At 41.3% G+C, this 26,888-nt stretch overlaps 1 protein-coding gene across 4 annotated transcripts in view; it reads right to left on the bottom strand.

Annotated features, from left to right (window-relative positions):
• Positions 1-26,888, bottom strand: part of DOCK10 (dedicator of cytokinesis 10) — a 227,440-nt gene that overhangs the window by 87,848 nt on the left and 112,704 nt on the right. For all 4 annotated transcript variants that reach the window (XM_045853121.1, XM_045853131.1, XM_045853114.1 and 1 more), the window contains exons 3-4: positions 23,028-23,117; positions 6,057-6,139 (exon numbers count right to left, since the gene is read on the bottom strand). In XM_045853121.1, the coding sequence (XP_045709077.1) occupies positions 6,057-6,139; positions 23,028-23,117 (173 nt within the window). The remainder of the gene's footprint in view (positions 1-6,056; positions 6,140-23,027; positions 23,118-26,888) is intronic.

Below are 26,888 nucleotides of genomic sequence, written 5' to 3'. Positions count from 1 at the left end.
CAATGAGATGAAGGTGAGCAGGACCATTTGTAGGCTTGGTGGTTTGTATTTTCCTTTTCCCACAAGTTGAAGTGGAATATGAAGTAGTGATGTTTTCATTACTACGTAATTACTTGTCATGTTTCACCTTTACAAGACAAGCCCAAGGGCACGGGGTGGTCAGTGGGAGAACCCTGTTCCAAAAACAAGCCTGTGCTCTGGCCACTAGGCTGCGCTGTTTTCCTGACCGTGGTTTCCCCCAAAGTCTGCATCAATGCGACTCATTGGCAATTGTGTTCACTTTGTGCTTTTCCACGGCAGCACAGAAACACAACTCCATGTTACAGCGCCACCGACTGGCACAGAGGAGCGAGAGAGTACACCTGGCTCTATAAATGCTAAATAAGACAGATACACTTTCTTAGGCTTGATTCAGTCTCCTGCCTCACAGTGGAATGGAAACTGGACAATACCATATCAGGCATTCCTTGATATCTAGCCAGAAATTTCTACACGTAGAATTTGCAGGGCATATTTTTTAAAAGATCACGTATACTGTGTAGAAGCAACCTGAGCATCTGACTACTGAGAGCAAAAAGCCCGGTGGCATGTTCAGGATTCCCATCATTCGCAAATGGTCTCCTATGTTGAAGGTGTTCCACAGAGCAACGCTCGGCCAGCTCCATCAGTCCCCAGCCAAGTCCTTGCTGGCCTCACACTCAGAGAAAGAGTGCAGGCCAGTGAGTGTCAACGGGGATCATGCCACAGGGATGGGGGGTGGGTGAATGGGGCCATGCCTTTTCATTGCTGGCTTTTCTTAATTGTGAATTTGCTTGATCAAATTCAATGGAAGTTGAGGGCTGTCTTAATTCTTGGAGTCCGTTCTTCTTGCCACTAAATGATCGGAGGCCCAGAGAGTACCTGTTACACAGAAGACCCGCAATACCACCACCCATACACAAGAAAAGAAATCCCCAAATGGAGGGCACTTGCATTCCAAGGGAGTAGAGAAGAGATAGTTAAGCACAGACACACAAGACGATTTCCCTGGGTGAAAATGGTTGTGAAGAAAATTAAAGAGGGGAGGAGAAAAAGTGTGATCTAGGTGAGGTGGCAGGGGCTAGATTTAGAAAAGGTGGTCACGGATGGCCGTGTAAGCTGAGAGTCGGAAGAAGCTGGCCGTGCGGTGATCTGGGGGAAGATCATTTGGGGCACAGCGAGTGGTGGCGACAACACCGCTCCAGGGGAGGGACCAGGTTGGAGTGACCAGGAGCGGAAGGCTGGGGGTGGAGCACAGTCATGGGGAGAGAGCGACAGGAGGTGAGGTCAGACCATCTTCGAGCCACGGGGGCTACGGAGGACTCTTCTTTCCCAGTCAGCCCTCGTCCCACTGACCCACACGGCACAGCCTCCTCGCCTTCAAGTGGCCCTCATCGCCACGGAGTCTCACGTCTGCAGGCCCACTGGGCAATGATCACTCTTTCACAGGTCATTAACATGTAAGCACCCCTGCCACTGAGTTTAACATTCTTCCCCCAGCAGCACTGTGGGGTCTCTGAGTCCCTGGGGTTCTGAGAAAAAAAAAGGGCTCAATAGGGACCTTACTCTCTGGTGTTCGAACCCAAGTTAGCTGTCATTTCTGGGTGGTCTCATCTCTCATTTCTCCATCACTCGTATAAGGGGTGTGGGGAGGCCTGAGCGTCCCATCAGCTACAGTCGTGAAGTCAGGGCGAGTTGCTGACCCTCCCAGGGCCCGAGTTCCCTTTACACAACACGGATGACAGTTCCCGCTCTGTGGGATTATGTGTGTTAAGTGAGATGCCACACACACGGCGTCTAGCACATTCTGGCTCACTGTCGACACCTGGCACATGTTCTTTTATTTAAAAGAAATTCTGTTCTAGTGCAACCCACTCCAACCGGTTCTATTTTATTTGGTCTTCAGCCACAAAACACATTCTGTAAAATTTTCTCCTTTATATCAAACCAGCTGTAGTAAAACATTTAAATATGTCCTATATCTTTGTCTTCTACCCCTTGGATCAATGAGCAAAGTGGCATCATACACATTTTTTGTTTCATATATATTTTCTAAATTGAGGTATAATCGACAGATAATATATTAGTTTTAGGCGTACAACACAATGATTCTAAATTTGTGTATACTGCAAAATGATCTCCACAGTAAGTCTAGTTCACATCTGTCACCATACATAGTTGTGAGTTTTCCCTTTTGATGAGGATTTTTAAGGTGTACTCTCTTAGTAACTTTCAGACATGCCCCACTGTGTTATCAACCGTAGTTGCCACGCTGTACCTTGCATCCCCACGACATTTACTCTGTAACTGGAAGTTTCTGCCTTTGGATCCTCGTCACCCAATTTGCCTCCTCCTCCTCCTGCCTCTGAGAACCATCAGCAGGTTCTCTGTATCGATGAGCTTGTTTTGCTTGTTTGTTTTTAAATTCTACATATAAGCGAGATTATATGGTATTTGTCTTTCTTGGACTTATTTCACCTAGCATGATGCCCTTGAGAGCCATCCTGTTGTCGCAAATGACAAGATTTCACTCTTTTTAAAAAGTTTTTATTATGAAGGAACAGTGTTCCATTCACCCATCAATAGTTAGATTGTTTTTATATCTTGGCTATTGTAAATATTGCTTCAGTGAACGTAGGGTGTATATACTTTTTTGAATTGGTGTTTTCATTTTCTTTAGGTAAGTACCCAGAAGTGAAAATGCTGGCTGATATGGTAGTTCTATTCTTAATTTTTTGAGGAACCTCCATATTTGTTTCTATAGTCACTGCACCAATTGACACTCCCACGAACAGTGTATGAAGCTTCCCTTTTCTCCATATCCTCACCAACACTTGTTATTTCTTCTCTTTTTGATGCTGGCCACTCTAACAGGTGTGATAGGCCATTGTGGTTTGGATTTTACCCTCCCTGTTGATTAGTGATGCTGAGCATCTTTTCATGAACCTGTTGGCCACCTGTATGTTGTCTTTGGAGAAATGTCTATTCATAGCCTCTGCCTAGTTTTTATTAGATCGGTTGCTGGATTTTTTTTTCTGTTGATTTGTATGAGTTCTTTGTATATTTTGGCTGTTAACCACTTATCAGATACATGACTTACAAATATTTTCTTCCATTCAAAGATTACCTTTTTCAATTTGTTGATAGTTTTCTTTGCTCTGCAGAAACTTTTTAGTTTGATATAGTCCCACTTGTTTATTTTTTGCTTTGGTTGCCAAATACAAAGAAAAAAAATTGCCTGTGCTTTCTTCTAGGGCTTTTATGGTTTTAGGTCTTGCATGCAAGTCTTAACTCATTCTGAGTTAATTTTTGTGTATGGTGTAAGACAGTAGCCTAGTTTCTATAGCCTAATGAGCTATATATATATAGTTCATTGGTTTCTTCTTTTGTGGCAGTCTTAATCTTCCCCTTCTTGGTATCTACTTCCATTTCCTCTAGTTAAAATAGGAAAAATTCTCAACAATATTTCGGTTACTATTGCATGTCTTCTTATGAGAATTTTTTGCTTATGTTCTATGACAATTCCAAGTCAGTAAGACCCTGTATCTACTAGAGGTGCTTTCTCTATTGTTTTAATAGAAGAAAAATGCCACAAATCTTTTACATATTTCTTTTCTCTTCATTCTTTTTACTTTTATTGAATTTATTGGGGTGACATTGATTAATATAATTATATAGGTTTTGAGTGTACAATTCTATAATATATTATCTGTGTATTGCAGCAATTTTCAACCTTTTTCATTTCTTGGCATACATAAACTAATTACCAAAATTCTGCAGCACACCAAAATATATATATTTTTGCCAATCTGACAAAAAAATAGGTATAATTTTGGTTCATTCACACTGTAGATCTACTGTTGTGTTGCCTGTTGTCATTGTTTAAATTTGACAATCTCAGGCACAGGTGGCAAACACAAGGCCCGCAGGCTGAATCCGGCCCTCCAGCTTGTTTTATCTGGCCCAGCACCTTGGTTCTACCCGGCGGCAGTGCTGAGCTCCTTGCCCCTAGTTAAGGAGTAGTTACATTTACACAGCCCTAAAGTTACGTTCGGCCCTTTGGCGGCAACCACAAGGCGGATGTGGCCCCCCGTGAAAATGAGTTTGACTCCCCTGATCTACGGGAAAAGAAATCAGTGCCCTTGACTACATAGTCAGGTGTTGCATGATATAAAACTTCTTGCGCACACTGGTTAAAAATCACTCGTATATTGCACAGTGTGTTCACCTCCCCCAAGTGAAGTCTCCTTCCCTCTCCATTTACATGTCCTCCATCTCCCCTCACTCCACTCTCCCTCTGGTCCTCATCGTGCTGGTGTCTGTGTCCATGCGTTTCTTTTCTTTGCTTAAGTCCTTCCCCCTTTTCACCCAACTCCCAACCCTCTTCCCCTCTGGCAGCTGTCTTTACGGCATCATGAACATAAGAAAAGAAAAACAGTGTTTAGGGATAGAGCCAATAGAAATTTCAATGTCAAGACCTAAACAGAGTGGGAGGCATTTATCTGAAAGGCCAGCTGAATACTGCTTTCCACACTCTCACTTCATATGCAGTGTTCCAAGTGCTTGGACACAGTTTCCAATCTGTAACCACTTCTCCCAACTATTTTGAGAAAGAGGAAGTCTCAATGTGAAAAGAAAAATGCTTTGCTTTTCAACTGAGCCTATGAGGTGCGTGTGCTGACATCCAGACATTCCGAGTGCAGCTTAACTGCTCACGAAAGCCTAGTGTGTGACGGGACCCTCCCAACGTGAAGTGGCCGAGGGCTATCTGTTAAGGGTGATCTGAACGTAGTGGGATGTTCAGAGATTTGGTGAAAGTTCGTGTCCACTGTTTGAAAAAGACCTGCTGTTTTGGAGGGACATGGGCTCTTCACAGTCATGCAACTCCAAAAGAAAGGCCCCCCTTTTCCCCGCTCTGTTTCTGACTCTGTCTCTCTCTCTCCCCCCCATTCTCACGCCTGCAATCCCTTTTGCCATGGAGCAGACCGAGTCCTCTTGCAAAGAGGTGAACCGGATCCTGTCACACCCCTGGGTACAACTTCCACAGGCTTCTGTTGCCAAGGGAGTAAACTCCAAGCTCCTTTCCAGGGCCCGCAAGGTCTCCTGCCTCGGTTTCCATAGTTTCATGTCACCCACTCTCGTTCCTGTTCCAGCATCCCTGACTGTCGGTCTGCTCAGGTGACCGCGCTCGTTCCCACCCCAGGACCTCTGCTCACGCTGTTCCCTATGGGAAGCCTTTCCCAGCATCACAGTGCTGGCAGCCACTGTGGCTTTAGATCCGAGCTCACATGCCACCTTCTCAGAGCCATTCCACAACGCTTTTTTCCAATTCTGCATTCAGAAGCTCAGAGTGGCACTTTCAAGGGTCTGAGTCTGGAAAGATGGTTGTGGCAGGGGATGAGGGGCGCTGAGAAATCTTGGAAAGTGGTGCCCAAATCTGAACCATGTGTCCATTAAAAAGTTAGATGCACATTAAAAAGTGTATCATCTCAATATTTCACTTGAGGAAAGGGTTGGTAAAGACATCTCTTTTGATTATCTTACGTGTTTTTTTCTGGATTATTTGCATCATTTGAGCCTGATGATATGTGCTTTTCTTAAACACATGTCACTTCCAAAGAGGTTGTTCATTTTAGTGATTTTTGGTATCCCGGCATGGAGACACACGGATCCAATGGTAAATCTGAACACCCTCTACAGAATACTGTCAGAAAAAAGTTTCCGTCCACACTGAACTTTTCTAATCCTCTGTATCTGCTGTGGAGAGGACAGCTCACGGAAGAGTGGTACAAGGGCACTTTATGGACTGTGTCCAACAATCAAACAGGAATATATTTATATCTCACTCCCAGTTTTGCCACTATACACACATCCCATTGTGGAATAACACATTGTCTCGTGACTCTTCTTTTTAAATGTTGTAAAATATCCCCTGACACTAGATTGACACACAGGCGTTCGTCAACAAGGGCAGAGCTTCGACAGAGCAGTATTTTATGTATGGGAAAACCCAAGCTATGCTCATGATAGTTTCTTACCGAGGTAACTGTCGGATGTCTCCAGAATATTGTTCATACTTGTAGTTTACCACGTACCACTGGGAACTATAAAATTTACAAGCCTTAAAGAAAGAAAAACAACAATAAACAATTAGCATTAAAAAATCCAGCTGTCCCGACAAAGGCACCGTGAACACAGTTCTCCTAGTCTCCGGGGCCACGTTAAGGGAGCTATGCTAGCCACGTTAACGTAGGTGAGGGACTTGCTCGTTACAACCATTTCCCATTTTCCAGTGCAGTGAAAATTTACCCTTCCCCAGACTCTTGGAGGAGGAACCGTTGAACATATTTACTCTGCTTTGCTCCATCCAGAGAGGCCCAATTTGATCACTCTCCGAATCACACCCAGGGCGTGTTGTTAACCTCAAACGCCATCATTTCTCAGCTTCCCTTGGCAACTCCTTCCATTATTTAATAGTTCTTAGTAGTGAAAGACGTTATTAGTTACATGTAATCCTTCCATCACCGTTTCCTCTTGTTTTTGTACCAGTAACTTTCCTTTTTCTTTATATCGACCTTGCTTGATATAATGAAAAACGGACATCTGTTTTTCCATTTCCCAGACTACCTAGTAAGGCCCAGCCTTCTCCATCATTGTTCATGGATTTTATAGAATTATGTGAATACATGAGGATAAAATTTTTTTTTCTTTAAAAAACACAGGTTAATGGCACAACGTAATTATCTTACAGTCCGTAACGAACGATTTTGCAGCACTTACTGGTGGCAAGTATTTCTCAAGCACCTACGATGCACTTAGCGCTGTAACGACTGTGGGTTGGTAACAGGGGTTTTTCACTGGGTGGCTTTTATGATTCCTTTTGATTCCAAAATTACATGATTCTCAGGATTAAACTACTAGCATTAGGAAAATACTTTGTCTTCTAGCATTAGTGGAAGCACAAGGAGCAATACATGTAACATAATGAGAAGAAGGAAGGTCTGTGGTTGTCTTCGAGAACGGGCAGGGGACCGGCAGCATCTCTCTCTGCGGCAGCAGTCGCTCAAGGTGCAGAAAGGCCGCAGCCTGGGGAGCCCTGGCGCTGCCTTTGCAGAAAGAGAAAGTGGCAGGGAAGGCCCGGTGGGGCCGGGGGGCGTGCAGAAAGTTTGATGGGAAACTCGGGGTGCAGGCACCTGGCTCAGGAAGCACAGAAACGGCAGGGAGAGGGGAGCAGGATTAGGGGGTCTCAGCTGAAGACCTCCAGATTTCTCTGGGCCGGAGCTTTCTCGGTGCCACGGCTGTATTTGTTCAGGGAAACACCCACGCACGAACCAGGCACCGGGGCCGGAACAATGCACGCGGCTGGCACAAAGACGGGAGTAGGAGGGTGTGGGCAGAGACCGCAGGAGAGGCGAGTTTAAAAACGAAACAGCAGTGAGACGAACAGACGTGGAGACGTGGACAGGGAACGCAGGAGATCTGTAATGACTAGATGGAAGGAATGTGGACAAGACTCAATGTTTTGCTAATATTAAATTTCTTAACTTGCCAATTCCTGAGCTGATTCTGCAGATTGCATGTTTCTGGAAATAAGAGGAAAAAGGAGCCCCAGATATACTCCTTGGCTAAAAAGTTCCATCTTCGTTTTATATAAAGATGCAGGGAATGCAGGCCAGGAGCAGCCGCAGCCTTGGAGACAAAACATTCGTGATGATAATGCTTTATCCCCTACTCTCACTTACTTTCCTTTCTCCATGCCTTGCTGCAGTTCTCAAATGAAACAAAGCATATCTTAAAATAGAAAACAAAAAGCATAAACCCACTCCCTGTTTGTACTCCCTGTCAGTATTTTCTTTTTTTCTGGTACATAGTGTTATCTCGTTCCCCTCTAAGTATATACTTGAATTTAAATAGTTTTTTATTCACTTAACTGGCATATTCTAGAGATTTCTACAGTGGCTTTCCAAATTCTATGCCACTTGAAAGTAGAATAAAATATCATGCCCTAATTTACTAGCCCAGTCTCCTAGTTCCGGAGACCATTCGTTCATGAATTCCCTGAAAAAACCCTTACTGCGCCTTTCCCGTCTTCCCGGGGTCGAGCTCAGTGGTGGGACTCCAGCAGTGAGCAAGAGACTAAAATGTATTCCCCCTTGAAACTTCTGCCTTTGTGAAGAGATGGTTCATATTAATACATACAAAAAATAAGTAAACTGTGCAACGTGTTATCAAATGGCATGAAAAACGAAGCGGAGGAGGGAGGGATAGAGCTGGGGAAAGGAGGTCCATTTGAATACAATGGGTAGGGTATTGCGTTTGCCATGTGAACAAAGACTCAGAGAAGAGAGCGGTCCTTGGGGCTACTTGAGATTTGTCCATGGCCGAAAACAATAGTTTAGAGTGTTTCTTCATGCATATAGTCCTCTCATCCTCCCCCAAGTCCTACCTATTTTGGATTATTTTTTTAGGATACAATGCTCAAAGCACTTTAAAAATCCCTGATTAAAAAAATTGCCAAACCTATGTATATTCTTTATAAGCAAAATGCAAACGAAAGGTGCACCTAGAGCAAGAAGGAGCTACAGGGCTCCTTCTTGTTCTAGAATTAGTGCTCATTTCCACCACGATTGTGGTCAAATCAATTTATTTATTTGGATCTCAGATATAGTAGCTATTGAATATTTAGGATGCTGGAATGGATTAGAAGTTTCTGCCCCCTAATATCTAGCTCTACACTTTCTGATCTGAAGGTTTTAATGAAACAATGATGCACTGCATTGATACCCATTGTCTTTTCTTGCTATGGACAGTACCTCTGTGTAGCCATGATAAACATGTGTACTTGTGTGTATCACACACAATACCCACAATATGCCACAGGCTTAAGGGAGTGAATCTGAGCGGCGCTAATCCTGGATTCCAATGACCAGAAATGAATGGTGTACTTTCTTCTATCAGTGTACTATATCAAAGAACTGCCTCTTTTGTTCCGGAGTGGTAAGGATTTGTCAGATACTCTACTTACAGGTGTTTTACATATAATCTTAATAAGCACTCAGTGAGATTTTATTACTCCCATTTTATAGGTCACAGGGGCAAAGAGAGGCTCAGATCTCTGCCCAGGATCCTACATGTGATAGAAGATTACAAACTGGATTTGTCTGACTCTAAAAGTCCATTCAGCATATTTATGAGCTGTATGATGATTGCAGACTTTTTTGTTTTAATCACATCCAGACCATCATTCCAGATGTTTTTATGGCATTTCTGTTTCTGCCTTGGAATTAGACAGACCTGCTTTTGAATTTTGATATTAGCTGTGTGATCTCAAGTAAGTAACTTAATGTCTCTAAATGTCTTAATCCGTCTTAATAATACCAACTTTAATAAGATCAAATAACATGATTCATATAAAGCATTTAGCATAGGGTAAGTACTTAACAAGTACTTGCTTTAAGAAAATAAGCTTTTCCAGAGTGTGACTCAGTCTATAATTCACATTCACAATGGTTGATAATAACTTTTTTTCTTGATTTTTATAAGCATAATTCTGGAAAGATATCTTAGCTCTGATTATCCAAGAGTCTTGTTTTAATCAAGTCCTTTATGAATCTATATGCTATATTTCATGTATCTGGTGGTGGGTAGATGAGAATTAGGGTTAGACTAGATGACCCTGAAGAATCCTTCTAAATATGTGATTTCTCTGATTCTGAGAAAGCCAGTGCATTTTACAAAAACATAAATGTTTCTCTTACTTAGTTATGGCATTTTGGAAATGCTATGCATGGAAAATCATTCTCTATTCTTTGTCCCAGCCCACACAGTCGCTGTAAGAAGATCATTAAGAACCATTCTAATTATGACTACAACTCCTCTTTGTCCCAAATCTAAGCTGCAATGATCTGCTGCAAATTCAAAGTCACAGGCTGTACAACTCTGCTTCTTACCAGAAGGCAAGAGCTCCAGTTTCCCTATACTGACTACCAGTCCCACACTAGTTTCAGAGGTGGGGGTGGGTAGGGCAGGGGAGAGTAATGGCGGGGGTGGTGTGGGGACAACTGTAACTGAACAACATTAAAAAAAATACCAACTCTTTTTATCCCTTGAAAATGGAGGCTCCCACAGTCTACTTCAAAGGTGAAGTATGCTGAGCTTGTTAATTTGTCCAAATAGTAATGGCCCAGTTCACGTTTTATTCGCTTGTTCAGCCTTTACGCTAGCCACCTCTGCTACGCTATTCATCAGCACAAGAAAGCTGAGCCAACTCAACGTGGTTCAAGGTGTACGTGCCATCAGGATAGCGTTCGCTCAGCTGCAGTGTTCATGAATGTCTTGAGGTTGTTAATTAAAGTGCAGGTACCAGGGTCCCACATGAATCCACTGACTCAGAGTCTGTAGAGAAATCCTTTGGTCCTTGTCACTCTGTTTGCCTGTGAACTGAAAGCATGAGGGTCCTAGCTTCCTACTGTGAACCCAAGTAACTGAGATCACCCTCCGGCTTTCACTCAAGTAGACACAACCTTTCAAAAGAGCAGGGAATGTAACTCCAGCATGGCATTTATTTATAGTGGATATTCAATGTGCATTTGTTAAATGAATGAATCCTCTGTCTCCTTTTCCTCTAGAAGTTACTAAACAAGGCACTGTGGAAGTTCTAAAAATCTAAATATTTTAGAAAAGATTGAGTAACTGTAGAGAGCAGCAGAATGCTGTAAAGAAATCTTTCATTTGTCTTCCTCCTTGTAGAGAATCATCAGAATCGATTCAAATCATGTTACCTACCTCAGAGAGCAATGTGGGTTTGGTAATGTAATTGGTCCATCTCTGAAAAGGCCTAATTATTAGATGCTGGCTGCAGAGTAATAAGCAGGTCATATATGGCTTTTTAGATGCAAAATTGGTTTTCTTTTTAGCTACACAGGTTTATTTAATTACGCCTCTACTTTCTTGCCAGAAGGATTTATGCAACCACAAAAGGTGTTCATTCTGGCACTTTGTCACCCCAGGGATTAATTCTGTATTTGTGAAATGATTGTGGTAATTTTCATATCCATGCTATTCTTTACAAAGTGTAGGGAGTAATTGTGGCTCCTGTATGAATGTTGAAAATCTAGCGTAGGACATTGGGTGAATTTAGGGAAATTGTGTATTGATAGGGTTGCTGAATAATGTATTGTCCACATTGAGGCACTTCACGTTGAAAGGCGATGCTGATAACCAGGCCAATAGCTAGAGCTCGAGAGGAGGCCTAAAACCAGGGTGCGTTTCAGAGAAAAAGGAAAAACGTGCTGAATTTTTATTCTGTCATTGTATCATATTATGTATTCCTTTAAAATTAATTTCTGCAGTATAAAATTAAGTTAAAATGATTTTTAAAAAACTTACACTGCACACTTGGGAGAGAAGTAAAAATAATGAGTTTGGACAAAATGATGTAAATATAGATATAACTCAGTTTCAGAAGTCTTGGTAGAATGTTACTTAATGGATTTAGGTTTGATTTTTTAAAAAAATATTACTTAGTATTAGATAGTGTTAGTAGGTATATAAATAATGCAAGTACAATACAAAGTGGAATGTCATTTCAAATGACGACCACATGAAAAATCATTTTTAAAACTATTTTGTTACTTTGCATGATAGAGTAGCCTAATTTGTTTTCTTTGTTGATTCTAAATTGAAAATGAATAAATATGTCTGGTCTGTAACTTTCGGAACGTGCTCTATTGAGGCAGTTGAACAAACTGTCAAATTAGACTTACATAGATCACACCTGTGCCTGACCTGGGACCACACACTCTAATTTCCTGGCTCCATCTCACAAGTAATTCGTCAGGGCACAAACAGTGGGTGGTACTGAAAACCTTGGTAATATTATGATCTCATCATCCCTTTTGTGTAAGGCATAAAACCTGGGTTGTAATTCAATGCAATCGAAATATCAGGTGCAAACTTAAAATGGGTTCTTTATTATTCTTGCCCTCCCGAGTCTCTGACTGGTGCTTCTGTGTTTTCATTCATTCACCACCAAACACCACAGGCTCGTTTTTATTGTGGAAGAGGAAGCCAAGTTAGAACTGGAACCATCTCGTATATTTGGAAACAAGGCTATTACTCTGGGGATTTTGGTGACCAGAAAATAAATTTCTTCAGGGTCATTCATGTGAAACACAAAACTGTTTTGCCTTCCTCAGTGTTTTCCATGTCTACTCGATCCCAATGCCACTAAAAACAATGCACTTGAATTTACCTTAATCAAACTTTGCATGTTTATTATCTTTCATGTTGCACATTTAGCATAAAGAAAACTTGGTAACTCATTTGTGCTGGCTATGGCAAAAATAAAATCATTACATCTATATGTGTGTGTGTGTATGTGTGTATATATATGAATGACTAGGCCAAATAGAGAACAACAACAAATTTTGATAACATTTTCCATTAAATTCTTGAAGTCATAAAATACAAGTGGTTTACTTTTAAAAAGTACACATGGACTGAAAAGTCCCTCAGCCTCCAGTAAGGCCTTCATCAGTGACCTAAGAAAGAGCCCCATTCTTCAAAAGTCAAAATCTTCTTATTCTCACTAATTTTATGAAGATAGGACTATAATTCTTTTTTGTAAACTTTGGAGAGATTTTTAGTTGCATGTTCCCCAGTGTCTTCCAGCGATGTCACCTGCGCACGTAGCCCTGGTGTCACATGGAAGGTGCTAGTTCTGTAGTGGGAAAAACGGCACACACTCACTGCGCTCTGGCCTTCAGTTAATGAATGCATTAGAATCACTCATTTGCTTCCCAATGATTCAGAATCAGAAAAGAGCATTCATTTTGACCTAATTTATTTATACATGCAAAAAATCCAGAATCGCTTATTGAGAAACATGCTTATTTCCGGGAAAGTTTGAGTGCACGTTATTTTGCATATTAGATCTAAATTTGTTGTATAAATTACAAAGGCATTTTGGTTAAAAGATGACTTATCAATGTACATAATATGCCATCCAAAATTAAACATAAAGGCCATGATGTTATTTTAATTGTAAAAGTGAGAAATGATATTCTGTGGGGTTTTTTTTGGTGAGTCAAGATACGTCTCATTCTAATTAGATATATTTCTTTCAACAAAAATGGGCAGCAAATACCATATGATCTAACCTTTAACAGGAACCTAAACAACAAAACAAAGAAACAAGCAAAATATAACCAAAGACACTTAAATAAGAGGACAGGCTGACAGTGACCAGAGGGGAGAGAAGAGGGAATTTCAGGGGAGAATGGGAAGGGTTTACAGGAACAAATTTAAAGGACACATGGACAAAAACTAGGGGGGTGGTAATGGGAGGGAAGTGGGGAGGGTGGGGTGGGTGGGCTGGAATGGGAGTAAAAGGGAGAAAACTGTACTTGAACAATGATTAAAATTTTAAAAATGGGCAGCATGAAATACATGTAAAATCATGGCCAATCCCTCTGTCCCCATAATTTCCTTTGCTATGTCTGGGACTTAAATTGTTTAATATCTGTTTTATTTCTCAGCGTAATGCAGATTCTACCTTGACTACATATCATTTTCCCTTAAATTAGCTGAATGCCATTTGCCTGGGTCCACATGGTGGAAGAGGAAGAAGAGGACAATTTCATTTTCAATATGATACTCATCGGACTGCATTGTTTTTCATGTTTATAAAATTTGGCTTCTTAATAGATTCAGCAATGTTTTTACATAGAATTTAACAGCCTACTGAACTATTTTTAACTCTGGAATGCATAGGTTATTCTGTCTGAAGAGCTCCAACATTCCCTGGGGGTTTACTCCCAAAGTGCCTTGGAGGTAAAGGGACAACAACACGCTAATGCCTTGCTTGATAAAATCACATCCCACATCTCTTCAGGGTTTAACCTGCTGTAACCGGGCTGAGTTCACAGCTTCTGAAGGTGCTCTGTTCAAGGAACACCAATGGCTGAATGACGAACCAGTGTGAGCCCTTATCTTGACTCCTTTTTGGCATTTTATACCATGGACTCATTCTTGCTGTTGACTCTTCTTGGATTCTGAGAAGGAGGTTTCTCCTTGTTTCCTACCTCCCTCCTTGTCCGCTCCATCTCCACTTTGTATCCAGGGCCCTCTTTTTCAGCTCCTTACGAGGGAGTGTAGCTCAGGGACCTGCCTCTCAACTTCAGCCCAGCCCTCATGGCATTCCCGGGCAAGCTCTTCTAAGCTCAAGCTTCAGCTTTCAAATCCAGAGCAAAGGCCCACCCCTTCCTCCTCTATTTATGTCCCCGTGGACATCTCTCTGATGTTGGCCAGTGATATTAACCTATTTGCTTCATCCACCCCTGCTCAAGCAACCTTCATTTTCCTTGGAGCGCCATACTTAAATTACAGGCACAGCTGTCTATCGGATAGCCCAAGCCAGAAATGTGGGGATCATCACCAACGTCTTCCTCTCCTTTCCTTTCTTCCCAGTCACCAACTCCTGTCAATTCTGTCTTGTTAGTAGTTCCTTACTGTCGCCACAAGCACATGCCGTATGTCAGTAGAGGTCTTGAACTCAACTCTGTCCAACTTCTTTTCAGTTTTATTCACGCCGCCCTCCCGCCACCCCAAGCCTACCGATGCATTCTGCGGTCTGCCTTTAGTTATTATTTCTACTACGTGAACCTGACTTCACTTCTTTATTTTACAGTCATTGTTCCAGGAGTACTTTTCAGATTGTATTGACAAAAATACAATCGCAGGTGTGTTACTTTCTTCCTGATGGTGAGCTCCCTTCCAGGCAAAGGCAGTGCTATATCCATGTGGTTTCACCAGCTCACTAAGTGATACATGTGGTTGGGTAATGACCCCAGTCCAATCTCTCATGCAGTGGACAAGGCCCCCTACTGCACACACTTTATATAGGATTCACAGTAGTAGTTTAAGTCAGTGGGAGAGGGACTTTTTGTGTAAAGAATTTCATCCTTTGTAAAGATAAGTTAATTAACTCCACCCAGTTAAGCTGGGAGTAGCAGTTTCTGTGTTTGTCTAAAGGAACCACTTGTTTAATCCACTGACTTTGCATTTACCTTTAGAACAAGGAAAAGTCCCTAATCTGACAGTTAGGTGGGGAGTCGAGAGGAGAAATTTCAAGGCCTGAAAAGTGCTACTCTGACTTTCATGATCCTTACTATTTACTTCAAACTTTGGAATTAACTTAATTTATGATTATAATTTGCTGCATGAAGGACAGTCTACAGAACATTCACCTCTGGTGTGCGTCTGAGACCGTGTCCTAGGACTGCAAAGGTTCACTCCAGGGACAAAGGTGGACATCTTTGATACTAACGATAAGAACTAACAAGGTTCGCCCACGAAAAGAAGAGAATTTCTTTGATCTTTGGGGGTCTTTAATATCTCCTTTCTTTTCGTCACCGTCTGTCTTGATGAAATGCATGCCAAGGTTCACCTAATAGCTGATTCTGCTTTACTTGAGCTGTTTAGGGGCCCCTAGATCTTGGTGATCTCCTTCCATGAGGTTTTCCTCAGCATTTCTCAAGGATATTCTCAAGACACTTGGGGGCAAAGGGACAGAATTTCTCCATGGTCAAACATATTTGGGAAACATTTTAGGCCACTTGTTCCCTTTTAAGATGGCATCAAGGGAGGTTAGAAAGGTAAAGACTTTGAGTGTGCATGTGTATGCGTGAGTGTGGGAGTGTGTATGGACATCCTGCAGGCTGGGATTTCTGCGGTACCTTTCGTGCTTCTGTGAAATGGGTGTCTGCTCTGCGCTCAGCCATTTGTTCTGCTGGGTTTTGGTGTGAACTTCCTATGGAAGCCCAGAGATGTCAACATTTATTGTGTCTGCTTTGAATCTAATTTGTAAATCCCATTCAGTTTTAGGTACTATCTTTTTTTTTTTCATTATTTTTTCCCCCTGGAGAATTCCATTATTTCTGGTCTAGAACTTCTGCTTAACATGTGGACTTTTCCTTCCCCAGTAACCTAGTACTGTCTGGATTAGGGCAGCACGTAACCATGTGTGTGTTTATACAAATACAGATATAGATGTAGCTTCTATTTGCTAATGTTGCCATAACTCTTAAGTCCTTGAGCCTTTTACCCCTTGACTTGCATTCTTGGGTTCATGACTCCCTCCTCCTTCCTCATTACTCTACTCCTGTAGCAGGTGGATTTCCAGAAATGGCTGAGGGCTTTGCTGGCAGAATAACTTGCTACCTTAGTACTTTGTCAGTATTTCTCTCAGCCATTCGGCTGGAGTGGTCCCTAGACCCTTGCTCTCTCCTGGGCCATGGTACCATTCTCAATTCTCTGCTCTCTCATATTCTTTATTAAGAGAGACCAAACCAAGAGCTTAGTTTTAATTAGTATTCTGTGCTTCTGGCTTCATAGTATCCTTTTGTGCATATTAAAAGGAAAACTTTGCATGAGAAGTTTGGCTTAGGAAGTCTTCATCCTATTTATAGATCCTTTAATTGCTCCCCTAGCCCTGAGTGGGAGGGAGTGGTGCTTGTTCTATCATGGAAGTGTCTGATTGTTTTTGTGGTTATAGATGTTGATTTATTTATTTTTAGAGAGAGTAGAAGGGAGAAAGAAAGAGAAGCAGAGAAACATCTATGTGCAAAGGAAACATTGATGGGCTACTTCTCACAGGGCCCCAGCTGGGAACCTGACCCATAAGCCAGGCATGTGCCCTGACTGGGAAAGAAAGGGAATCGAACCAGTGACCTTTTGGTTCACAAGCCAGTGCTCTAGCCACTGAGCCACAGCAGCCAGGGCTAGATGTGGATTTTAAGTCACTTATGAGGATCAGATAAAGACGTTGTTCCCCATTTGCTACTTTCCTAATGTTTTCATGTCATTGCTATATTTATTTTTAGAAACACAATATTGGGATTATTATATCAATCTCCCTGTTTAAGGATGGAGAAACTGAGCCAGAAAGCTTCCAGGTTTGTCAAAGTGAGCAGTGGAAATATCCTCATCAAGTCAGAATATAAAGTGCATAGTTTAAATACATTCCTCAAAGAATCAGAGGTTGCAAAGTGGGTAAGGGCACAGAGCAAGCATTGGGTCAGAGAGTCAGGGCTTTAATTTTGGCTCTGCGTGAACTTGGGCAAGTTTGCTAATGATTCAGAACCAGCTTTGTAGGCTAGAAAATGAGGTAGCAATATCTCAATGTCACAAAATGCTCAAAAAATACATTAGGTACAACCTTGGTCAACTATGGATCAGCGTTCATCTAACATACCTGTGAAGTGTTGTCGTGGATGTGAAATAAACTTATGCTCTTGTGTGGAGAACATTTAACACTATATTTAAAATACCGGGAAGAGAATTAATAACAGATGAAGAGGGAGAGTGACCATTCATTTTATGGAAACTCCCATTTAAAGTATGAAGTCATTCAACATGAAAAAAGGAAGCACTGCCCACTGCCTTTCCCGAGAGGCTGAGAGATGTCCGTGGAGGGTGGAGCGAGAGACAGTTCAAAATCAGCATTGAGCAGGACGTGTGTGTGAAAGCTCGAGTATGCCAGTTTGCCGCCCGGCAACCATGGCATTCCCCTCGCCATGCTGTGGAGCCGGCCGCGGGGCAATTTAGCACAGAGTGGACCAGAAAGGTTGCTGAGTGCAGTGCAGCAGCTGCTGTAAGAGAAACACGTGTTTCTGCAAAACCCTTCAGACATCAATGGATTCATTTTAGTGTAGGCTTCATCTGGTTTCAAATATCCGGCCAATGTTTCTCAAAGTGTGGACCACTAACCATACACACCAGAGCCACCCGGACGCAACTACAATGGGGTTGCTGAAGCAAAGGCCGAGAAGAGTGAGATGCAGCAAAACAGCATCTGGAGATGGCCGTCGTGGGTCAGGTTGCTGGACCTGCCTATTCCCAGCTGCATGAGGGTCAACACACTTTTTAATCTTTCCATGACAGTTTCCTCTTCCTTAAAAGGTGGTGATGATGATAAGGGTAAAATATACGTTTGTAATTACTGCAGGAAAAGGGCTTTGGAGCATGTCTGGCAAAAAGTAAGTAGTCAGTAACGATTAGCTGCTATTAGCTATTGAGTCAAGCGTTTTTGCCAACAAAATTCTCTGGGTTCCTTTCTCAGTCTTAAACCAGCTCTCTGCTGGCCCCGTTCATTTTATCTACAGTCTCCAGGCTTGACCACTCATGTTGCATTTTTATCTCGTGATATTTGTAACTGGGGCATCTCATCTCCTTAGCCCAGAGCGCACAGGTTTCACTCTGTCTCCATCCTTAGAGCCAAGCTAAACCGTGGGAGTTTTCACAAGGTCCTCACTGCTAGTGATACAGAGGTGTTAGCAGGGGAGGACTTCTTCCCAGCCTTCTTCCTCTTCTTTCTCTTGTTTCTACTTTAGACCCATGAAGTTGGGAAAAACATGATAAAAAGATTCACCTGTAGCTGAGCTGAAAGTTCCATCCTGAGATGTGCAACATGGAAGTTTGGCAGATACTTGAGACCTAAACTAAAAGAAATTGTACTTGACTTTTCCATGGAGCAGTGTTTAGGGCAAATGAGAAGCAGAAGGTGCAAGTGAGAAGAGGAGAAATAATTCCAGGATGCAAGCAGCTGAAAGGGAATTAAACTAGGAGCAAGGGTGAGGGCGAGAAATTTCGCCCCAGGATACACACAGAGCCGGATAGAGGCAAATGTGGTCAACCGGTTCTCAGCTGAAGCTGACATTCTCAGAGAACTAGAAAGAGAACAACGGTGGGGGGATTGCCTAAGGGAGTAGGGGGTGCTGGGTGGAGGGGGGCAAAGGGCGAAAAATCAGGACAACCGTAATAGCATGATCAATAAAATATAATTAAAAAAAGAGATCAATCTGCTCATTTGAAGCTGTGGCACAGCAACTCATGGAAGCACATACAAAGCCAAAGTTCTCTGAGAACCCTAGAATACCCTTAGAAGTCTCCAGTGTCGTATTAGTCTGCTTTTCAGGCAATCTCATCTCTTCATCTCTGGGACCTTGATCGGATCCGGAGATTAAGGACGGGGCTTCTGAACCAGCCCTGGGAGGGAGTCAGGATCTGATCTGACTGGCCCTGCCTCAAAGGCAAACCAGGCAATAGAACGAGCAGATATTAGGAGGCAAGAGCTGAAGCAAGCCGGCAACCACAGCCAGGGCCTCAGAGCTCAGCTGCTGCAGACCCACAGGAGAAAGCTGAGAACCCCTGGTCTGTGAGAACAGTGTTCCACGGCCCGAAGGAGGCTGCTGGGGGCCTGGAAACATGCAAATGCCTAGGAAGAGGTGAAAGGGCCACGAACTGAAGAGTCCCTAAAATCCTGCAATCCTGTATAAATCCATGGTAGTTGTGCCACAAATGATTAAGAAGGGATTATGTCAGATGAACTTAATGGTCTCTGGGACACATGACAAGTCCAGAGGTAGAGAAAGCAAACACATATGGGATTTTGATCGCTTTATATGATATTTTTATCATCTAACTAAAATAACAATAATAAAGGAATCTAATGCAGTCTCTAGTCTCTAAGGTGACTACCTAATGCCTTGAAAAATAAAGGTAGATTTTCACTGTTAGAGAATAAGTTTAGGAAATAGACTTGATCGCTTCTAATTCTGGCAGTATTTTAAGATACATTCTAACCATTTTTTTTCTGAAATATTGTTTAATTATAAAAATTCATTTGTAACACCACAATGATGGAGAATATATATTGAAAATCAATCTCTCCCTATCCCCTATGATCTCAAACTTGTGAGGCAACCAATACTATGAGTTTAATATGCATTTTAAAAATACTGGGGTGGGTGGGGGGAGGGGAGGAAGATGGAGACAACTGTACTTGAACAACAAAAATAAAATAAAAAATGAATAAAAGTAAAAAAATAAAGTAAAATGCAAAATAAAAAAATAAAAATACTTTTTCTAGGCATATATAAACATATTTACTTATAGACATATAGGTTTTATAATTTACTTATAGACATGTAGGTTTTATATCTTCATTAATATCATACCATATATTCTGTAACTTACTTTTTTCTCTTAACAACATATCATGGGCATCCAAGTTAATATATTTAAATATATATAAGTTTTATTAACTATATAGCACAATGTTATAAAATATAAATGTGTCAACATTGATTCACCCGAACCCTTATCAATTGATATTACAAACTGCCCAGCACAGCAATACTTATGCTTATAATGATATTTTATGCCCTAGTGTTTGTTTTTATAATATTCATGTTGTATATTCATGTGTACTACCTAAGAGAAACATTTGAATTACATCTCATATGAACTGCTTGTTCATATGTTTGTTCATATTTTCTTGGGTCATTAATCTTTTCCTTATTAATTTGTAGGATTTTGAATATGAGGAGCATGGCTGTCTGTGTGTGGGACAAAAGATATATGAGTTGCAAATAATTTCTGTGGTTAAGTATTTCCTTTTGGCTTTATGGTACCATTTATCATATACAAATTAAAATTTTTTTATTTCCTGAAGTCTATCCATTTTCACAATTTTTACAATTTTCTTTTTTTCAGACATATCTGGGATTCATTGTTCAGATCTTTAATATTTATCTGGAGTTAATTTTTGGATGTAATGTGAGATAGAGAGCCCTAACTTTATATTCACCCCAAATGGACAACCAAATATTTGTGGAATTGTTTCCCCTTTCCCAAAGGATGTCACGTGCCATATTTACCATTTATTAAGAAACCATACGTACTTGGATCTTTTTCTACATATTCTGCTTCATTTCACTGGTTACTTGTTTATTCCACAATATAAAAAAAATTGGAAATTGTCTCAATTTATTTTTTAAAGTTAGCATTTCCCTAATACCAAAGGAGGTGGGAGAGAAAACTACAGCCAAATTTCACTCATAAATATGAATGCAAAAATTTGAAGAACAATATTAGCAATTCTAATGCAGTAGGGTATGAAGGTAGAAATACAACTTGAGCACAAAAGTTTATACCAGAAACACAAGTATGGATCCCCAGGACAACAACTTATTAAATCTACTGTAGCACTTTATGAATCCAAGCAGGAAAGCTCTTCTATCAATACACTGAATATGCATTACAAAACATAAGTAGCCAGTCATCGTAAGCACTGTAGAGACCAAGTAAGACCCTTCTTAGACATTTCTTTTATGCCAGAAAGTGTCATAAAACACGAACTTAAAAATAAGACAAGATGCCTGATATTAGCATTGTTATTCAACACTGTTTTAGAGATGGTAGACAATACAATAAGAGAAAAATATCCTGATGTGACCACACACCTGAAAATCAAATAAGAACTATTAGGATAAGAGAGTTTAGTAAGCTAGTTATGCATACTCGAAAACTAATAGCTTTTAAAAAATAGTAGTAATGAATACTAAGAAAAGGAAATGGATTTTTAACATTCCATCACATTTGCAGCAAAACTATAAAGCACACTGAAGTGAATTTGACAACAAAGATCTTTATAAATAACGTGCAACATTTTGGTGAAGACCATGCAAGAAGACCAGGTTAAATATCCCGTAGGAGTTCAATGTCACATCCACTGCAAACCCTACCTCATTTAACACATACGGATGTCCTGTAGGGCTTTTGTAGACTTAGTCTCATTGATTCTGATTTTCCTGAGTAGCAAATAATTTCCCAACTCTTTTTTGTTTTTCTTTTTTAAACAGTGATGCCCTAGTAGATATTCAAACTTCCTCTGTGGTGACTGCAAACAAAATATTATGGTACTGATGTCACCCTGGTTATTTTTATTAGTAAGTACAAAAACAATATGCTCAGATATCATGATGTGATCTAAATCTGCATTTTTTCCTCTTTTTCTACTTCCTTAAACCAGGCTATAATTTAACGTGAACTTTGGGAAATAAATTTGAAATTAAGGAATTGGAAAAAATAAACAGGTAAATTTCTGGCAAAAAAAAGGCTTGGACAGAATAGTATAATTTAAAGATATGTAGTACAACATAAAGGTATTTATAGACATATACATATATGTAAAAAGACTAGTATGACATAAAATATGATTACTACTAATACTAGTATGACTAATCATACTAGTATTAATACATGCACAAATATGCAGCTTACATTCATATAAAAATGTTTGAGAGCTGAGAAAGGGTTTCCCTCTTGTGTGTAGCTTTAATTAAATCCTAATTAGGACACATTACTTTCTCAGGGTTAAAGACTACTTTCAGGTTAACCTGTCTGGGGCTAAATTTTATCATTGCTTTCTCTGTAAAGGAAGGACCACTTCATTTATTCATTCAACAAACACCTGCTAAGTCGCTGTTACATGCCAGCCCAGTCCCTTCCCTAGAGCAGCCTGCAGTCAGGTTGTGGACCCGTCAAACGCAAGTAGGTGACATGCCAGCTGATTTTTATCTGTCTCTTAAAGCTGCCCACAGGGTTTTACCATTAACTAGCACCGCAGTTACTGCCTGAAAGGAATGTACCTCTTAAGGAACATGTATATAAATGACCCATGGACAAACACAATGGGGGAGGGGTGAAGATTGAATGTAGGGAGGGGGGCAGGGGGAGAGTAATGGGGAGAAATGGGGATGACTGTAATTGCACAACAATAAAAAAAGGAAATGCATCTCTTAAAATAGAAATGCTATTATCCAAAATCCTCACATAGTAAGGCCTTGCCTATGACTCAATCCAAATAAGTAAAATGAAATGAAATCTGCCTATTATGAATACTCAAATATTCCTCAGTGTGGGGGTTTTAAGTTAAATAAAAACAAGCAAAATTCCAAAATTTGAACAGTCGGCAGACAATGAAAAATGATTAATAGGAAAATCAAAAACATTTCCAGGCGACCAAGGTTAGAAAACACCAATGAATCATTGCATTTAAAATTCTCTACTGAAAAGGTGAGGAAGACAATAATGATTAAGTTACAATAAGAACTGGGAGGAAAGCAAAGCTCCACAAAATAAATGAGGGGGAGCATCACATTTACCTCCTTCACCAGTAAACTTTCTGCTTTGTGCTCTGCGTCTTCAGGTACTGTTGAGTACAACGTTCGGATATCCCAAGCAACTGTGGCAGTCTGAGGGGAGCAAGGAGAAGAAGTTAAGCTCTCTAACTCAAAAGGATTGTGCAGACCATTGCATCAAAAACACAACAGGGAAGCAATTTCCATCTTAGCATTTAAAGCTAAGAGAAGACAGAGAAACTTCCATGGTTCTTACCAATGTATTCTCCAGGAGAGAAGACCTAAACCTTCTTTGGATTATTATAATTACTAGCATTTATCCTCTAGGAGGGAAGACCCAAAGCTTCCTTGGATTACCACTCACCAGCATTACTACAATTACTGTTTTATCAGTGAAGCTCATAATTTTAAACTGCTTCCTTCCCTACAAAAAAGTGAAAATTTGGACATCTGTATATTGAGACTGGTTTAATTCCACTGGTATGTTTTGTTGTTAATGCTAAAATAAATTTGAGATAAAGAAGACAATTTACAAAAATCAGCATTATTATAATCCCACTCTAAATAATCTTTGAACATCTACAGGGTGCATTTAGCCCCTTTTGGAGATGGCTTTGTGTGTGTCTGCCTGTAGTCACAATTGGGGACGGGAGGGGAGGAGGGGTGTCCAGTGAATCTCTACCTTGAAGAAAACAAGTCATGTTCTTAGTGTCATTTTTGGTTGTTGTTGTTGAAATGAACAAAACATTTTCAATGCTAAACAAACATCCTTCTATCAAATGAATACACATACACTGAAAGTATAAAGCACCTCTGAAAACAAAATAGCTACAATAGAATTCACAGGTTGTTTCCTCTTTATATACCCTCAGCTCTATCAAGCCGGGGGCCATGGATGCGGTACAACAGTGACTTTCCTTCCCCAGCCACCAGCTCCCTTCAGTCTGTGCTCCTTGTGATTGTGGGGGTGCTGGGATCCTGAGTCTGTCCACATTCATGGTATCCAACAGTTGGGATCTTTTCTTTCATACGTCCCCAAACCCACACATGATTCATCAGGGTTTCTAAAGCACAAGCTAAAGGTCATTGGAACTGTTCTAGACAAGGGGTATTTTTTCTGTGCCGATTGTTGGAACTGAAGAAAGTGTCAAAGTCCTTCTTATTTGGGGGAAAGATGGGGAGGAGAGGGATCTGGGGAATCCAGTCTTCTGAGTTCAGAGCTGCCATAAGCTCTGCCTCCCAGAGCAGCATCCTTCCTTTTCCTCCAGGCCCAGACTCCTGTTTTCTTCAGGTTCCCTCTTTTCTCACTCCTGACGTGGGCTCCATGAGGGCAAGACATTTGGTCTCTTCCATTTACTGCTATAACCCCAGTGCCTGGTTCGGGGCTTAAAGCCTTAAATACTTACTTGTTAAAGGTGCTGAGTATGTGAGCACACATATGGGTGTTTTGCGTGAGTATGTATGTGTGTGCATGTGGTGTGTGTCTGTGTGAACACATGTGACTGGGGGTAGTGTATGAGTGTGCCTGTGTGTTTAGGTGTATGTGTATCTGGTGAGAAGGGTGTGCAAGTGTGTGTGTGCTGTGTGAGTACGATGGGAATGTGCAGTACCTGAGTGTGTCTGTAAATGTGTGTGATGTGAGTGTGTGTGGTGTGTGAGCACATAAACGTGCATGTGAGAGCGAGTGTGCTGTGTTAGTGTATCGTGTGAGTGTGTGTGTGTGTGTGTGTGTGCGCGTGCTTGGGGAACATGTGGCGTGGACCCTGTGAAAGAGGAAGAATGCCTTGTGAATCTAACAGGATCAGAGACTAAGAAATCATGAGAACGCTGGGTTGAAGGTTCATCGTACGGTAGAAATCAGGGCTCATCCCGAACCACAGCCACGGACTGAGCTCCTTCATCAGCGCCGTTCCCCTGGGACTCGGCTGCAGCTGTGTGACCAGGCTGCGGGAGCGCTGACAGGCGTGGCCATCGATTCCAACCAAGCGCGGGGACACACTCACAGGGAGCCATCGCCTCCCAAGGGAAGTTTGCTAGGGTGAATTTAAGATTTATTATTATCTAGAATTTACATTTTTTCATCCCTTTTGAATTTCCTCTTTCAACTGTTTTCTTTTATGTTACTCACTCTGTTAGATAAACAGTGAATGAACTCAAACTTTGAAGGAGAAGATTAAAACCCATGCCTGAATTGAGCTTTGGGGATTACTGCTGGATTCCGATTATTTGGGGATAATTTATTTCTTGTTTGGACAGATAATTCGCAGATACACAGTGTCACTTGCTTGGTTTCTAGGGAACATGACACAGTGTGATCCATCCGCAAGATTAGGGATTCTTTTTTTCTCTAATTCAAACATTTTTCTATACTTCAATCAGTATTTTATAATAAAATTTTTATATAAAAAGTAAATTATTTCCTTTTTTCATTATGGACTATAGACTTCTATCGCTCTTTTGCCTTTTGGAAAAAAATAGCTGTTCTAGATGCTCTCAGTCTGAGCAACACGGCCCCACCGAACGCTCCCTGTTCGGTTCCATCATAACCCACTGCCTCACTAAGATCGCTGCTCTGTGGTGTAATACGACAGAACGCATACTGAACTAGTGCAAGAAGCTTTTCTCCCTTCGTGGTAAGTAGCTGGAATGCGAATCCAGGTTTTCAGTAATAATAATCACAGGGCTACTTGATTCATGAGGTCACATAGTACAGATAGAGTTTCAATACCTAAACTAACACTCACACGCAGAGTATGAGAGTGGGAATTCAGTGGGGTCAGGGCCATAAAAACCGATCCTGTGTACGATGGCTCTGAGTGACTCCCCATGACCTCTAGTTATGAAATGATCACGGAGATCGAATCACCCCCACGTAACCATGACATAAACCTAAAATGGTATTTTACAATGTGCATGAAATTACTGCACATCTAATACCTGGCACAGAACACAGAAGAGACGAGAAAAGGGATGCACGCCACACAAATGCCCATAACATGCAATGGATCTCAGTTCTGTTTTGTGGTAATACTGGAGAATTTGCCTGAGAAAGCAGAAAGCCTCCAAAGAGTTTTGAGAGTGTAAGACTGTGGTTCTTCTGCTCATTTTTGACTTCTTTCATGTGTCTCCTTAGACACGAAAATAAACTGATCAAAAAAAGAAAACTCTACAGAGTCATATTTGTTAAGGTTACAGAGAATTTTGTTTCTGAGAACTGGATGCTTTTAGACCACTACAAATTGCCTTGGCCACAACAGACTTCCTGTTCTCTTTTGTAAACCCTCTGGTCGACAATTAGCACAGCTCAACAGCATGCAATGGGGCTCAGGCTCCCCTGGCAGGCAGCCAAGCTCTCTCTTTCGGTGGTAGCGTTTTATAAGGGGCTATTGTCCAGAGGCTAAGCCTTTGGAAGTGGAAACTATCATTTTAATTTATGAAACAATGCATGCAGGCCCGGGTTTGGAATTTCAGGTCCATAACATTCAGACATCTTAGGCCACGGCCCTGCCACCTTCCGGTTCCTTCTGTTCTGCAGTGGGTAGTCTTGGTGGCCTTGTCCGTCACCATTCTGCTGACAAAAATGACCACAGAGGACTTCATTCCAAGCACATCAGGGCCATTTCTCAAGTGACCAAAGGCCACTGTCAGAGTCTAAGAAACGGTCCGCTTTTCCTGTTCTGGGGCTGAGCACAGCTCCCTGCGACAGCACGGTAGATCCCAGCTGTTCCAAAAAGAGGACATGCATGATGGGGTTTGTAGTCACCAGTCCCAGCCTAGAAGTCAATGAGGCTCACAGCAGGCACTCTTAAGTAACACTTCACCGTCAGTTCCAACCTAAGCAAATGTTTGGAAGTGATCTTCACCTGAGTTGCTCAGACTAACACT

Source organism: Phyllostomus hastatus, unplaced genomic scaffold (genome assembly GCF_019186645.2).
Source record: "Phyllostomus hastatus isolate PE091 unplaced genomic scaffold, TTU_PhHast_1.1 phas_contig_137, whole genome shotgun sequence".
Lineage (NCBI taxonomy): Eukaryota > Metazoa > Chordata > Mammalia > Chiroptera > Phyllostomidae > Phyllostomus > Phyllostomus hastatus.
Note: the sequence above shows the minus strand (reverse complement) of the source record. Positions and strands in the feature narration are given on the sequence as shown.